Source organism: Lithobates pipiens, unplaced genomic scaffold (assembly GCF_037356315.1).
Source record: "Lithobates pipiens isolate NorthernLeopardFrog02 unplaced genomic scaffold, aLitPip1_a1.2 Scaffold_23, whole genome shotgun sequence".
NCBI lineage: Eukaryota > Metazoa > Chordata > Amphibia > Anura > Ranidae > Lithobates > Lithobates pipiens.
This window is the reverse complement of record NW_027507785.1, coordinates 47,576,343-47,591,695: the sequence shown is the minus strand read 5'-3', so window position 1 is coordinate 47,591,695 and position 15,353 is coordinate 47,576,343. Positions and strand designations below refer to the sequence as shown.

General features: G+C 50.1%; 1 protein-coding gene across 1 annotated transcript in view; it reads left to right on the top strand.

The window, feature by feature from the left end:
* Positions 1-13,030, top strand: part of RNF123 (ring finger protein 123) — a gene marked incomplete at its 5' end in the record, with an annotated part of 258,140 nt that extends 245,110 nt beyond the window's left edge. Inside the window, 1 exon segment of the mRNA XM_077451069.1 lies at positions 12,989-13,030. Within this exon segment, the coding sequence (XP_077307195.1) occupies positions 12,989-13,030 (42 nt within the window).
* Between the last annotated feature and the right edge of the window lie 2,323 nt (positions 13,031-15,353).

The window sequence follows — 15,353 nt, the reverse complement described above, 5'->3', positions numbered from 1 at the left end:
AATATTAGGAATGTCCAGAATCCGCTCCGCCCTTCCAGCGACTGTATGAATCTTCCAGGGTCTTCTCCATATTCCGCCAGAGCCGGCATTTCACAGGATGGGGTCATGAGGAGTTGTCCACCCAGATATGAACTGCAAAGCTCCGTGATCCCCTTAATATCACAAAGATATCAGATCGGTCGACCGAAAACCAAACGATCTGCTTGAGGTGCCTAACCGTTATCAGGAGTGAAGAGAAGGTCAAGTGATATCCATTCAGAAGACAATCAAAGGTCCAATATAAGCTCCTGATTGTGAAATTGTGACCTAACAGGTCAGACGACACGTACAGTATGTGTATATTAAGAGTTTCAATACTTCACTGGCTGCATGCTTGTTTCAGGTCATGTCTCTGGCCCCAGTCATTTCAAAATCAGGTCATCATACGTCTGTCCTGACATGATCCCTCTGTAGATCAGGAGGGCACAGTACAGGGGGAGATCAGGAGGGCACAGTACAGGGAGAGATCAGAAGGGCACAGTACAGGGGGAGATGAGGAGGGCACAGTACAGGGGGAGATGAGGAGGGCACAGTACAGGGGAGATCAGAAGGACACAGTGCGGGGGGAGATCAGGAGGGCACAGTACAGGGGGGAGATCAGGAGGGCACAGTACAGGGGGAGATGAGGAGGGCACAGTACAGGGGGAGATGAGGAGGGCACAGTACAGGGGAGATCAGGAGGACACAGTGCGGGGGGAGATCAGGAGGGCACAGTACAGGGGGAGATCATGAGGGCACAGTACAGGGGAGATCAGGAGGGCACAGTACAGGGGAGATCAGGAGGACACAGTGCGGGGGGAGATCAGGAGGGCACAGTACAAGTGGAGATCAGGAGGGCACAGTACAGGGGAGATCAGGAGGGCACAGTACAGGGGGAGATCAGGAGGGCACAGTACAGGGGGAGATCAGGAGGGCACAGTACAGGGGGAGATGAGGAGGGCACAGTACAGGGGAGATCAGGAGGACACAGTGCGGGGGGAGATCAGGAGGGCACAGTATAGGGGGAGATCATGAGGGCACAGTACAGGGGAGATCAGGAGGGCACAGTACAGGGGAGATCAGGAGGACACAGTGCGGGGGGAGATCAGGAGGGCACAGTACAGGGGGAGATCAGGAGGTCACAGTGCGGGGGGAGATCAGGAGGACACAGTGCGGGGGGAGATCAGGAGGGCACAGTACAGGGAGAGATCAGGAGGACACAGTGCGGGGGGGAGATCAGGAGGGCACTGTACAGGGGGGATCAGGAGGGCACTGTACAGGGGAGATCAGGAGGGCACAGTGTGGGGGGAATCAGGAGGGCACAGTGCAAAGGGAGATCAGGAGGGCACAGTACAAGGGGAGATCAGGAGGGCACAGTGCAGGGGGAATCAGGAGGGCACAGTGTGGGGGAGATCAGGAGGGCACAGTACAGGGGGAGATCAGGAGGGCACAGTACAGAGAGAGATCAGGAGGGCACAATACAGGGGAGATCAGGAGGGCACAATGCAGGGGGAAGATCAGGAGGGCACAGTACAGGGGGAATCAGGAGGTCACAGTGCAGGGGGAGATCAGGAGGGCACAGCACAGGGGGAATCAGGAGGGCATAGTACAGGGGAGAGCAGGAGGGCACAATACAGGGGGAGATTAGGAGGGCACAGTACAGAGGGAGATCAGGAGGGCACAATACAGGGGAGATCAGGAGGGCACAATACAGGTGAGATCAGGAGGGCACAATGCAGGGGGGAGATCAGGAGGGCACAGTACAGGGGGAATCAGGAAGGCACAATGCAGGGGGAGATCAGGAGGGCACAGCACAGGGGGAATCAGGAGGGCAAAGTACAGGGGAGATCAGGAGGGCACAGTACAGGGGAGATCAGGAGGGCACAATGCAGGGGGGAGATCAGGAGGGCACAGTACAGGGGGAATCAGGAAGGCACAGTGCAGGGGGAGATCAGGAGGGCACAGCACAGGGGGAATCAGGAGGGCAAAGTACAGGGGAGATCAGGAGGGCACAGTACAGGGGAGGTCAAGAGGGCGCAGTACAGGGGGAGATCAAGAGGGCACAGTACAGGGGGAGATCAGGAGGGCACAGTACAGGGGGAGATCAGGAGGGCACAGTACAGGGGGAGATCAGGAGAGCACACTACAGGGGGAATCAGAAGGGCACAGTACAGGGGGAGATCAGGAGGGCTCAGTACAGGGGAAATCAGGAGGGCACAGTACAGGGGGGAGATCAGGAGGGCACAGTACAGGGGGAGATCAGGAGGGCACAGTACAGGGGGAATCAGAAGGGCACAGTACAGGGGGAGATCAGGAGGGCTCAGTACAGGGGAAATCAGGAGGGCACAGTACAGGGGAGATCAGTAGGGCACAGTAAAGGGGGAATCAGGAGGGCACAGTACAGGGGGAATCAGGAGGGCACAGTACAGGGGAGATCAGTAGGGCACAGTAAAGGGGGAATCAGGAGGGCACAGTACAGGGGACATCAGGGTGGCACAGAACAGAGGGAATCAGGAGGGCACAGTACGGGGGAATCAGGAGGGCACAGTGCAGGGAGAATCAGGAGGGCACAGTACGGGGAAATAAGGAGGGCCCAGTACAGGGGAGATCAGGAGGGCACAGTGCAGGGGGAATCAGGAGGGCACAGTGCAGGGAGAATCAGGAGGGCACAGTGCAGGGGGAATCAGGAGGACACAGTATGGGGGCAATCAGGAGGGCACAGTACAGGAAAGATCAGGAGGGCACAGTATGGGGGGAATCAGGAGGGCACAGTACGGGGGGAATCAGGAGGGCACAGTACAGGGGAATCAGGAGGGCACAGTACAGGGGAGATCAGGAGGGCACAGTACGGGGGGAATCAGGAGGGCACAGTATGGGGGAATCAGGAGGGCACAGTACGGGGGAGATCAGGAGGGCACAGTACAGGGGGAATCAGGAGGGCACAGTACAGGGGAATCAGGAGGGCACAGTACAAGGGAGATCAGGAGGGCACAGTACGGGGGGAATCAGGAGGGCACAGTACAGGGGAGATCAGGAGGGCACAGTACGGGGGGAATCAGGAGGGCACAGTACAGGGGAGATCAGGAGGGCACAGTACGGGGGGAATCAGGAGGGCACAGTACGAGGCAATCAGGAGGGCACAGTACAGGTTTTGGGACACTGCCCCAGATGCAGCCACCCCGGGACAGCTTAGTAAAAAGCGTGACTGTCCCGGCAAATCTGGGATAATTGGCAAGTATGATATATTGCAAGATTATCGTGGGGCCTCCATGCACCTGGCAGTGCAGTGCCCATGCATTAAGATCGCCCTCATCTGGAACTGCTTAAAAAGACATCAGGGTGGGCAGGAATGGGGTTAAAAGACCAAAAGGGAGTAAATAAGAGAAGATCATTGTTTGGGTTGACTTTGAATAAGTTCTACAACAAGTTCTATAATAATAAATCCCATAATAAGCTCTACAATGAGGGTCCACTGGATGAAAAGTCTTTACAATGGAGTTTTGGGTCACACCTAGAGCAGAGGCGGTGATCTCGGCACTTTATAGCGGGTTTTATATTTATATCGGCACAATGGAGAATAGAGCATTGTCCGGTCCAGCCCCCCCCCCCATGATAAGGAGTCACTCAGGCCGAGGGGCTGTGGGAACCGCTGAGAGCATTTGGCCATTTTCCCAGCCGGGCTTGGAGTGCAGAGAGGTCAGCGGAGGCAGGAAATGGCAGAGAGGCGGCCGGGGCTCAGCGGCACGCCGCGTACGGCCTGTATACAGTTTACTCTCAGCACATCTGCAGCTGCTGTGTTTATTTGGAGGGACGGCGGCACGGCTCTCAGTCGGGGGCTGGAGGTCCGGACACACACGTCGTTGTGTATAACACCCCGAAGCACAGAGCCGGATGGATCTGAATTATTAGTATTATATTCCGGGGTCATCACTGTGTGTATACAAAGGCAGACAGATGGGGGGGGGGGGGGGAGGGCAAGCACAACCTGATGGTACCCATAGACACTTGATCACCGCCTTATAACTAGAGCCGGACATACACCCAGCGCATTTCGGCCATTTCCCTTCATGGGTGGCCCTGTCACCCCCCCCCCCTCTCCTGCCTGACACCCTTCAACTGACAAATTCGAAGGAACCGGGTGCAAAAACTGTTTCCCCAACCAATCAGATGCAGCCACTGTGTGGGTATTCGGATAACCGCCATCAGCAGCTTTCAGAACCCAATAGCCCATCAGGGAGACATGTCCATCCATCCATCCATCCGTTTGTTCGGACTCTACATTCACACCTGCAGACCAAAAATATGTAGAATATATATCCGGCTAAACTGATGAATAAAATTGCTTTTGTTTTGTTTTTTATATATTTTTGGGAAATATGTATAGCAGAAAGTAAAAAAAATATATATATATATTTTAATTTTTTTAATTCTTGGTCTTTTTTTGTTTATAGCCGCAAAAAATAAAAACCGCAGAGGTGATCAAATACCACAATAAGAAATCTCTATTTGTGGGAAATAAAGGACGTCAATTTTATTTGGGCACGGCGTCGCACGACCGCGCAATTGTCATTTAAAGCGGCGCAGTGTCGTATCGCAAAAAAAAAAAAAAATGGCCTGGTCATTAAAGCGGTGTTTCAGCTAAAATTTTATTTTTTTTTTAAAAGTCAGTAGCTAAAAAAAAAAGTAGCTGCTGACTTTTAATAAGGAGACTTACCTTTCCAGGGCGCCTGCGCGGTCGGCCGCCGAGGCCGACATGTCCCTCGGCTCTCGGATCCCAGCGCTGTCATCCTCACTAAGGGAAACAGGCAGTGGAGCCTTGCGGCTTCACTGCCCGTTTCCTACTGCGCATGCGCGGGTCACGCTGCGCTTTGTGAAATGGGTGGCGCTGTGTTAGGGAACACACGGTTCCTAGAACACAGTGCGCCCCATTACCCAGAAGACAACGCGATGAGGAGAGCAGATGAGGATCACCGATGAGCAGGAAGAAGGCAGATTAGGAAGACTGCCTAGCAACAGGGATTTCTGACAAAGTAAAAAAAATTTTTTTTTTCAAATATTTTTTTTTTTTTACATTTTTTTAAAGAATATTAATGATCTTTTTTTTTTTTTAGGGTGACCCTCCACTTTAAGGGGACAAATCCTTTCCGGGGCTGAAGTGGTTAAAGTGATTAAAAATTCTCCTGTTTTTTTTTTTTGTTAAAAATAACAAACATGTCTATACTTACCTGCTCTGTGTAATGGTTTTGCACAGAGCAGCCCATATCCTCCTCTTCTGGGGTCCCTCTTAGGCTATCCTGGCCCCCCTATCGAGTGCCCCCCCCCCCCCCACAACAGGCAGTTTGCTCTGGAGGGGGAAGGGGCACCCGAGCCAAGCTGGAGCTCCGTGTGTCCATTCAGACACGGGCGCTGCGGCCCGGCCCTTCCCCCTTTTTCCTCCTCATTGGCCGACTGACTTTGATTGACAGCAGCGGGAGCCAATGGCGCCCCGCTGCCGTTTCAGACAATGAGGAGGGGAGTTCCGAGCAGCCGAGACAATCCTACAACATCGCTGGATAGAGAGGGGGCTCAGGTAAGTATATGGGGGGCTTCTACACACAGTTATCTCAATGCATAGAATGCATTAAGATAAAAAAAAAAAACCTTCTGACTTTACAATCACTTCAACAACAATTGGCCAAATTTTAAATGAAACGAAAAAAAAAGAAAAACATAAATCTCCCTTCTGCGGAACCTGAAACCCTTGCAGGTCATCCGGACGCAGGCTAAATAATAAAATGTTATAAAGCTTCTCCAACAACTACAGGAAACGAGAGATGGAGAAACCGCAATCACAAGCCTCCTGAAGTGCACATCATACCGGAGAAAAGAGAGCGACGGCTCGTCACTGGCCCGAGATTATTCCGATGGAAAATCTCTACACCCGATAATTAATGTTACTTTGTATATTAAACATCTTCATCTATAGGGTACAAATTGGAAGTATTATGTGTAAATATTTTTGTAAATAAAAAGTTTTGAGAATGACACAAATATTAAAGTGAAGCTTCGTGTTTTTTTTTTTTTTTTTTAATCATTTAAGGACCGAGACTCTTTTTGAGAGAGTGTTAAACAAGCAAAATGCAGGTTTTGCTAGAAAATTACTTAGAACCTCCAAGCATTAGACTTTTTTTTTTTTATAACACCCTAGAGAATAAAATGGCGGTCGTTGCAATACTTTATGTCACACCGTATTTGCACAGCGGTCTTACAAGCGCACTTTTTTTGGAAGAAATACACTTTTTTTTTTTTTATTAAAAAATAAGACAACAGTAAAGTTAGCCCCTTGTTTTTATATTGTGAAAGATAATGTTAAGCCGAGTAAATTGATACCCAACATGTCGTGGTTCAAAATTGCGCCCGCTCGTCCCCGTCGCTGGAACGATCGGGCTCAGGTGCTGCAGCACAAAAGTTTTTTTTACCTTAATGCACAGAATGCATTAAAGTGAAAAACGTGAGGGTTTAAAACCCCTTTCATTTTCATGAAGTTAGGGGGCACTCTTTAATATTGATTGGACCCTGGGCAAAACATTTCTTGGGCCCCCCCCCCCCCATGCAGTTTTTCTCTCCACCTGCTCTGAGACATACGATAAATAGCAGCTAGACTCAAAATCTGTTTACTGAATCAGATCAGGCAGCTATTGCGATTGGTTGCCAGAGGTTACAGTGTATCATTACCGCTCACTGACTGGTTGCTAGAGGTTACAGTGTATCATTACCGCTCACTGGCTGGTTGCTAGAGATTACAGTGTATCATTACCGCTCACTGACTGGTTGCTAGAGGTTACAGTGTATCATTACCGCTCACTGACTGGTTGCTAGAGGTTACAGTGTTTCATTACCGCTCACTGACTGTTTGCTAGAGGTTACAGTGTTTCATTACCGCTCACTGACTGGTTGCTAGAGGTTACAGTGTTTCATTACCGCTCACTGACTGGTTGCTAGAGGTTACAGTGTTTCATTACCGCTCACTGACTGGTTGCTAGAGGTTACAGTGTATCATTACCGCTCACTGACTGGTTGCTAGAGGTTACAGTGTATCATTACCGCTCACTGACTGGTTGCTAGAGGTTACAGCACACATTATGGCTCACTGATTAGTTTGCTAGAGGTTACAGCACATGATTTCTGCTTGTTGATTGGTTGCTAGAGATTACTGTGGATATGACCTCAGAGGGGCATAATATACATATCAATGCCCCTGGCTGCCCCTATTTACATATTAATGCCGGTAATTTACATGTAAACACAGGGTCTGAAGGTGAGTCATGTTTACAGAACAATAGGGCAGAGCTGGGCAGCATTGGTAGTAGCACTTCACACTGAGATATCGGGACACAGCACAGGACTAAAACTTCAAGGGACAAGGGAATTTAAACCTGGATACTTGGCAAGTATGAGGCAGTTGCTTTGGGCCCCACAACAATGACAGGGCCCAGGGCAGCTGCCCCTTTTGCCCTGCCTTAAAAACAGCCCTGACAAAGTTTGCCGACTCCGTTTTTATGATGGCAATTTACATATACTCCAGAATGTTATGAAGAGCCAGATATCAGATGAATTGCAATAATTTGCAAAGTCCCTCCCTGCCATGAAAATTAACTTAAATTAGTTGGGAAGCCACTGTCACAGCATTAGGGAACACACAGGATTATATAAAGTTATGACATATATTTCGGCAGCAGGATGGGGGGGCGGATGTTGGAGGCGGATTTATAAATGATGGGCAGTGGGGGGCGGAAAATTTTATAGATGGCCAGTGCTGCAAAACAAAACTTTTTATGAGATTATTCAAAGAATCGCATAAAAAGTTTTGTCTTGTAGCACTGGCCATCTATAAAAATTCCGCCCCCAACTGCCCATCATTTATAAATCCGCCCCCAACATGTAGAAATCCGGCCCTCACCGACATGAACTCGTCACGGGAGCGCGGGGCACAATCTGACAGAAAAATGTATTCTGTCGGTTATTGTGCGCAGGCGCCGTCTCCCCATCACAACAGCTGATTGTAAAATCAGCTGTTGTGCTGCTCCGTGATGCGCATGCGCTCTTTTACCCCGGGCACTTCTCAATAGCGGGCACTTCTCGACAGAACACTGGCAGCACTCATGCAGCCCCAGACCATGACACTCCCACCACCATGCCTGACTGTAGACAAGACACACTTGTCTTTGTCCTCCTCACCTGGTTGCCCCCACACACGCCTGACACCACCTGACACCAAATACGTTTATCTTGGTCTCATCAGACCACAGGACATGGTTCCAGTAATCCATGTCCTTAGTCTGCTTGTCTTCAGCAAACTGTTTGAGGACTTTCTTTTGCATCATCTTTAGAAGAGGCTTCCTTCTGGGATGACAGCCATGCAGACCAATTTGATGCAGTGTGCGGCGTATGGTCTGAGCACTGACAGGCTGACCCCCCCACCCCTACAACCTCTGCAGCAATGCTGGCAGCACTCATACGTCTATTTCCCAAAGACAACCTCTGGATATGACGCTGAGCACGTGACCTCAACTTCTTTGGTGGACCATGGCGAGGCCTGTTCTGAGCGGAACCTGTCCTGTTATACCGCTGTATGGTCTTGGCCACCGTGCTGCAGCTCAGTTTTAGTGTCTTGGCAATCTTCTTATAGCCTAGGCCATCTTTATGTAAAGCAAACATTCTTTTTTTCAGATCCTCAGAGAGTTCTTTGCCATGAGGTGCCATGTTGAACTTCCAGTGACCAGTATGAGAGAGTGAGAGCGATAACACCAAATTTAACACACCTGCTCCCCATTCACACCTGAGACCTTGTAACACTAACGAGTCACATGACACCGGTGAGGGAAAATGGCTAATTGGGCCCAACTTGGACATTTTCACTTAGGGGTGTACTCACTTTTGTTGCCAGCGGTTTAGACATTAATGGCTGTGTGTTGAGTTATTTTGAGGGGACAGGAAATTTACACTGTTATACAAGCTGTACACTCACTACTTTACATTGTAGACAAGCGTCATTTCTTCAGTGTTGTCACATGAAAAGATAGAAGAAAAGATTTACAAAAATGTGAGGGGTGTACTTACTTTTGTGAGATACTGTATATTACAGCATATGAGGTGGCGTTCTTTGGGGATCTTCTTCTTATCGCTACCCAACCCAATCATAATTGCCTCTCCCAGCGAATCGGATCACATGACACGTCCAGAATAGATCTTGTGATGTTTTGCAATGTAGAGCCGGGCTCTATGTCACAATAGAGTCTCCCAGCTGATCGCGGCTTTCCTGTGCCGCACGTCCTCTTCCTCTCTTTACCTTCAGGATACAGCCGGACACATGATAACCATTTAACCCTGGAAAACAACAAGTCCCAGCATGCCCTGTAGGGTTGCCACCTTTTTTTCAAGTCAAACCCAAACACTTTAGTGGCGCACAGCTATTTTTTATTTATTTTTTGTAGTATAAACTATACATAGATTTTGCTATTAAATAACATTTCTAATCATATGAAGTTAATAACGAGAGTCCCCCTTTACATCAGAGTCCACAGAGTTCCCCCTTTTATATCTGAACTCGCAGAGTTCCCTTTCACTGTAAGGGGGGACTCTGCAGACTCTGATTTAAGGGGGAACACTGAGAACTCTGATGTAAGGGGGGGGGGGGGCATTGAGAACTCTGATTTAAGGGGGAACACTGAGAACTCTGATGTAAGGGGAACACTGAGAACTCTGATGTAAGGGGGAACACTGAGAACTCTGATGTAAGGGAGGACACTGAGAACTCTGATGTAAGGGAGGACACTGAGAACTCTGATGTAAGGGGAAACACCGAGAACTCTGATGTAAGGGGGAACACTGAGAACTCTGATTTAAGGGGGAACACTGAGAACTCTGATGTAAGGGAGGACACTGAGAACTCTGATTTAAGGAGGAACACTGAGAACTCTGATTTAAGGAGGAACACTGAGAACTCTGATTTAAGGGGGGACACTGAGAACTCTGATATAAGGGGGAACACTGAGAACTCTGATTTAAGGGGGAACACTGAGAACTCTGATGTAAGGGAGGACACTGAGAACTCTGATTTAAGGAGGAACACTGAGAACTCTGATTTAAGGGGGAACACTGAGAACTCTGATGTAAGGGGGAACACTGAGAACTCTGATTTAAGGGGGAACACTGAGAACTCTGATGTAAGGGAGGACACTGAGAACTCTGATTTAAGGGGGAACACTGAGAACTCTGATTTAAGGGGGAACACTGAGAACTCTGATGTAAGGGGGGACACTGAGAACTCTGATTTAAGGGGGAACACTGAGAACTCTGATTTAATGAGGAACACTGAGAACTCTGATTTAAGGGGGGACACTGAGAACTCTGATATAAGGGGGGACACTGAGAACTCTGATGTAAGGGGGAACACTGAGAACTCTGATGTAAGGGGGAACACTGAGAACTCTGATGTAAGGGGGAACACTGAGAACTCTGATGTAAGGGGGGACACTGAGAACTCTGATTTAAGGGGGAACACTGAGAACTCTGATTTAAGGGGGAACACTGAGAACTCTGATTTAAGGGGGAACACTGAGAACTCTGATGTAAGGGGGGACACTGAGAACTCTGATGTAAGGAGGAACACTGAGAACTCTGATTTAAGGGGGAACACTGAGAACTCTGATGTAAGGGGGAACACTGAGAACTCTGATTTAAGGGGGAACACTGAGAACTCTGATGTAAGGGGGGACACTGAGAACTCTGATTTAAGGGGGAACACTGAGAACTCTGATTTAAGGGGGAACACTGAGAACTCTGATGTAAGGGGGGACACTGAGAACTCTGATTTAAGGAGGAACACCGAGAACTCTGATTTAAGGGGGAACACTGAGAACTCTGATTTAAAGGGGAACACTGAGAACTCTGATTTAAGGGGGGACACTGAGAACTCTGATTTAAGGGGGAACACTGAGAACTCTGATTTAAGGAGGAACACTGAGAACTCTGATTTAAGGGGGAACACTGAGAACTCTGATGTAAGGGGGAACACTGAGAACTCTGATGTAAGGGGGAACACTGAGAACTCTGATGTAAGGGGGAACACTGACAACTCTGATATACGGAGAGGACTCTGATGTAAGAGGGAACACTGCGGTGTAAAGAGGAACTCTGATATAAGGGGTGCTCTGAGAACTCTGATTTCCTTTAATGTACTCACTCAGAGGCAGGAGAGAGAAGGGAGGGGACTTCAGTCACAGACAGGGATGGATGGTGAGCTCACTCACCCCCTTGGCAGTCAGAACCTCTCATCCAGATGTATCTGAGGCTGCTGGGCTTCAAATTTCCCTTCCCTTTTCTGAGGCACAGCCCCGGGGATGGGAGTGTGGGCAGACACGGAGGGGTAGGGGGAGCGGTGCAGATTGAGCCCTCTCTCCTCTCCCATTTGTGTGTTTGGGGGGGGGGGGGGGGAGGGGGGATTGCTGGCTATGGAAAGCATTAAAGACGGTGTAACAGACACTCTCAGCTTAGACACCCGCAGCCAGCAACCCTGCTGGGAAGTCCATAGCCCAGCCTGAATAATGCGTCCGGGTTTCAGGCAGTCTGAAACCCGGACGCATGTTTCCAAACACAGAACTGTCCGGGTGAATCCCGGGCAGGTGGCCACCCTAATGCCCGGGCCAGCCGCACTAGATGTCGCTTGTCCTACAAAAAAAACAGTACGAGAGTCTATCCCCTTCCTATGGTGATACTGGTGGAGGCGGCTGGTTGGAGCTCCATATACATTGTATAATGTTACATTTGTTACAATAAATAAATATAAATGAATTAAGATTAATAAAGATTATATAAATATACAATAAATCTTCTGTACAATCCAACCCTGCGCTCATACAACTGCCGATCTGCACCACACCGAATTCTGACCTCCTGGATATTGATTGATTACATGATCAGGATAATGTGCTGCCCTACACCTCCTCCGCGCATGCGCGCGCTCCCTCGCACCTGCATGGTTTGAAGAGAGCCTGGGGATGCTTCTAACTTTTTTTTTCCCCAGAGAATTTTTTTTTGTTTCACACATTAATGCAGCACTTTGGTATGGGGGGGGGGGGGGGGGGGAGGGGATCTGATGTAAGAAGCGGACTTTGTTCAAGTTATTCTATAGAGAACAGGAAGAGAAAACTGCAGACAGAAATGTGCGACCTTCTCGTGGTCACACCCCCCCCCCCCCCAAACTCTTTGAGATGGGAATGAGGGACATCTATCAGCAAAAGTATGCAGGCATAGGCCACACCCCCTTGCCACGCCCCCTTAAAGGAGAATTGTACAAAAAAAAAGTGCTTTTTTTTTTTTTTTTTTACCAATACTATTCCTTTATATTGGCTTCTGGAATCTACAAATGTAGCAATTTAGAAATTGAATGAAGGATTTGGCGCTGGAAAACACCTTTTGATAGATAAAAAGTGAATTTTATATACATCTATAGAGATCAGAGCAAAATGAGGGACAAATGAGGGACACAGGGACATTGCTCCAAATCAGGGACAGTCCCTCAAAAGCAGGGACAGTTGGGAGCTGTGCTCATGGTCTCTTCTCCCGTGGACCCGACATATAGAGGCGATTCAGTTCACATTGTGCGCTATACAAGTATTTCATTCATTCATTCATAAACACTCACCGGCCACTTTATTAGGTACACCCGTTCAATTGCTCGGTAACACAAATTGCTAATCAGCCAATCACACGGCAGGAGCTCAATGCATTTAGGCATCTAGACGTGGTGAAGACGACTTCCTGAAGTTCAAACCGAGCATCAGAATGGGGGGAATAAAGGGGATTGAAGTGACTTTGGACGTGGCGTGGTCTGTTGGTGGCAGACGGGGCCGGTCTGAGGATTTCTGGGATTTTCACACACAATCATCTCTCGGGGGTTACAGAAAATGGTGGGGAAAAAACAGAAAATATCCAGCGAGCGGCAGTTGTGTTGAGGAAAATGCCTTGTTGAGGTCAGAGGAGAATGGGCAGACTGGTTCCAGGTGATAGAAAGACAACAGTGATTTAAATAACCTCTCGTTACACCCAAGGTATGCAGAATACCATCTCTGAACGCACAACACATCCAACCTTGAAGCAGATGGGATACAGCAGCAGAAAACCACATCGGGTGCCACTCCTGCGAGCTAAGAATAGGAAACTGAGGCTATAATTGGCACAGGATCACCAACAATTGGACAATAGAAGATTGGAAAAACGTTGGCTGGTCTGACGAGTCTGGATTTCAGCTGCGACATTCATATGGTGGGGTCAGAATTTGGCGCATGGATCCATCCTGCCTTGTATCACCAGTTCAGGCTGGTGGCGGGGGTGTAATGGTGTGGGGGATGGGGTATCACGGGTTCAGGCTGGTGGTGGGGGTGTAATGATGTGAGGGAGGGGATATCACCGGTTCAGGCTGGTGGTGGGGGTGTAATGGTGTGGGGGATGGGGAATCACCGGTTCAGGCTGGTGGTGGGGGTGTAATGGTGTGGGGGATGGGTATCACCGGTTCAGGCTGGTGGTGGGGGTGTAATGATGTGAGGGAGGGGATATCACCGGTTCAGGCTGGTGGTGGGGGTGTAATGGTGTGGGGGGATGGGATATCACCGGTTCAGGCTGGTGGTGGGGGTGTAATGGTGTGGGGGATGGGGAATCATCGGTTCAGGCTGGTGGTGGGGGTGTAATGGTGTGGGGGATGGGGTATCACCAGTTCAGGCTGGTGGTGGGGATGTAATGGTGTGGGGGATGGGGTATCACCGGTTCAGGCTGGTGGTGGGGGTGTAATGGTGTGGGGGATGGGGTATCACCGGTTCAGGTTAGTGGTGGGGGTGTAATGGTGTGGGGGATGGGGTATCACCGGTTCAGGCTGGTGGTGGGGGTGTAATGGTGTGGGGGATGGGGTATCACCGGTTCAGGCTGGTGGTGGGGGTGTAATGGTGTGGGGGATGGGGTATCACCGGTTCAGGCTGGTGGTGGGGGTGTAATGTGTGGGGGATGGGGTATCACCGGTTCAGGCTGGTGGTGGGGGTGTAATGGTGTGGGGGATGGGGTATCACGGGTTCAGGCTGGTGGTGGGGGTGTAATGATGTGAGGGAGGGGATATCACCGGTTCAGGCTGGTGGTGCGGGTGTAATGGTGTGGGGGATGGGGAATCACCGGTTCAGGCTGGTGGTGGGGGTGTAATGGTGTGGGGGGATGGGATATCACCGGTTCAGGCTGGTGGTGGGGGTGTAATGGTGTGGGGGATGGGGTATCACCGGTTCAGGTTAGTGGTGGGGGTGTAATGGTGTGGGGGATGGGGTATCACCGGTTCAGGCTGGTGGTGGGGGTGTAATGGTGTGGGGGATGGGGTATCACCGGTTCAGGCTGGTGGTGGGGGTGTAATGGTGTGGGGGATGGGGTATCACCGGTTCAGGCTGGTGGTGGGGGTGTAATGGTGTGGGGGGGTGGGGTATCACGGGTTCAGGCTGGTGGTGGGGGTGTAATGATGTGAGGGAGGGGATATCACCGGTTCAGGCTGGTGGTGCGGGTGTAATGGTGTGGGGGATGGGGAATCACCGGTTCAGGCTGGTGGTGGGGGTGTAATGGTGTGGGGGGGATGGGGTATCACCGGTTCAGGTTAGTGGTGGGGGTGTAATGGTGTGGGGGATGGGGTATCACCGGTTCAGGCTGGTGGTGGGGGTGTGATGGTGTGGGGGATGGGGTATCACCGGTTCAGGCTGGTGGTGGGGGTGTAATGGTGTGGGGGGGATGGGGTATCACCGGTTCAGGTTAGTGGTGGGGGTGTAATGGTGTGGGGGATGGGGTATCACCGGTTCAGGCTGGTGGTGGGGGTGTGATGGTGTGGGGGATGGGGTATCACCGGTTCAGGCTGGTGGTGGGGGTGTGATGGTGTGGGGGATGGGGTATCACCGGTTCAGGCTGGTGGTGGGGGTGTGATGGTGTGGGGGATGGGGTATCACCGGTTCAGGCTGGTGGTGGGGGTGTAATGGTGTGGGGGGGGTATTTTCTTGGCACACTTTGGGCCCCTTAGTACCAATTGATGGTTTAATCACCACAACCTACCCAAGTATTGTTGCTGACCATCTCCATCCCTTTATGACTATAGTGTCCCCATCTTCTGATGTCCTCCAATGGCCTCCACACTCCCCACACCTCATCCAATAGAGCACCTTTGGGATGTGGTGGAACGGGAGATTTGGCATCATGGATGTGCAGCCGACAAATCTGCAGTGACTGTGTGATGTTATCATGTCACTATGGAGCAAAATCTCTGAGGAACGTTTCCAACA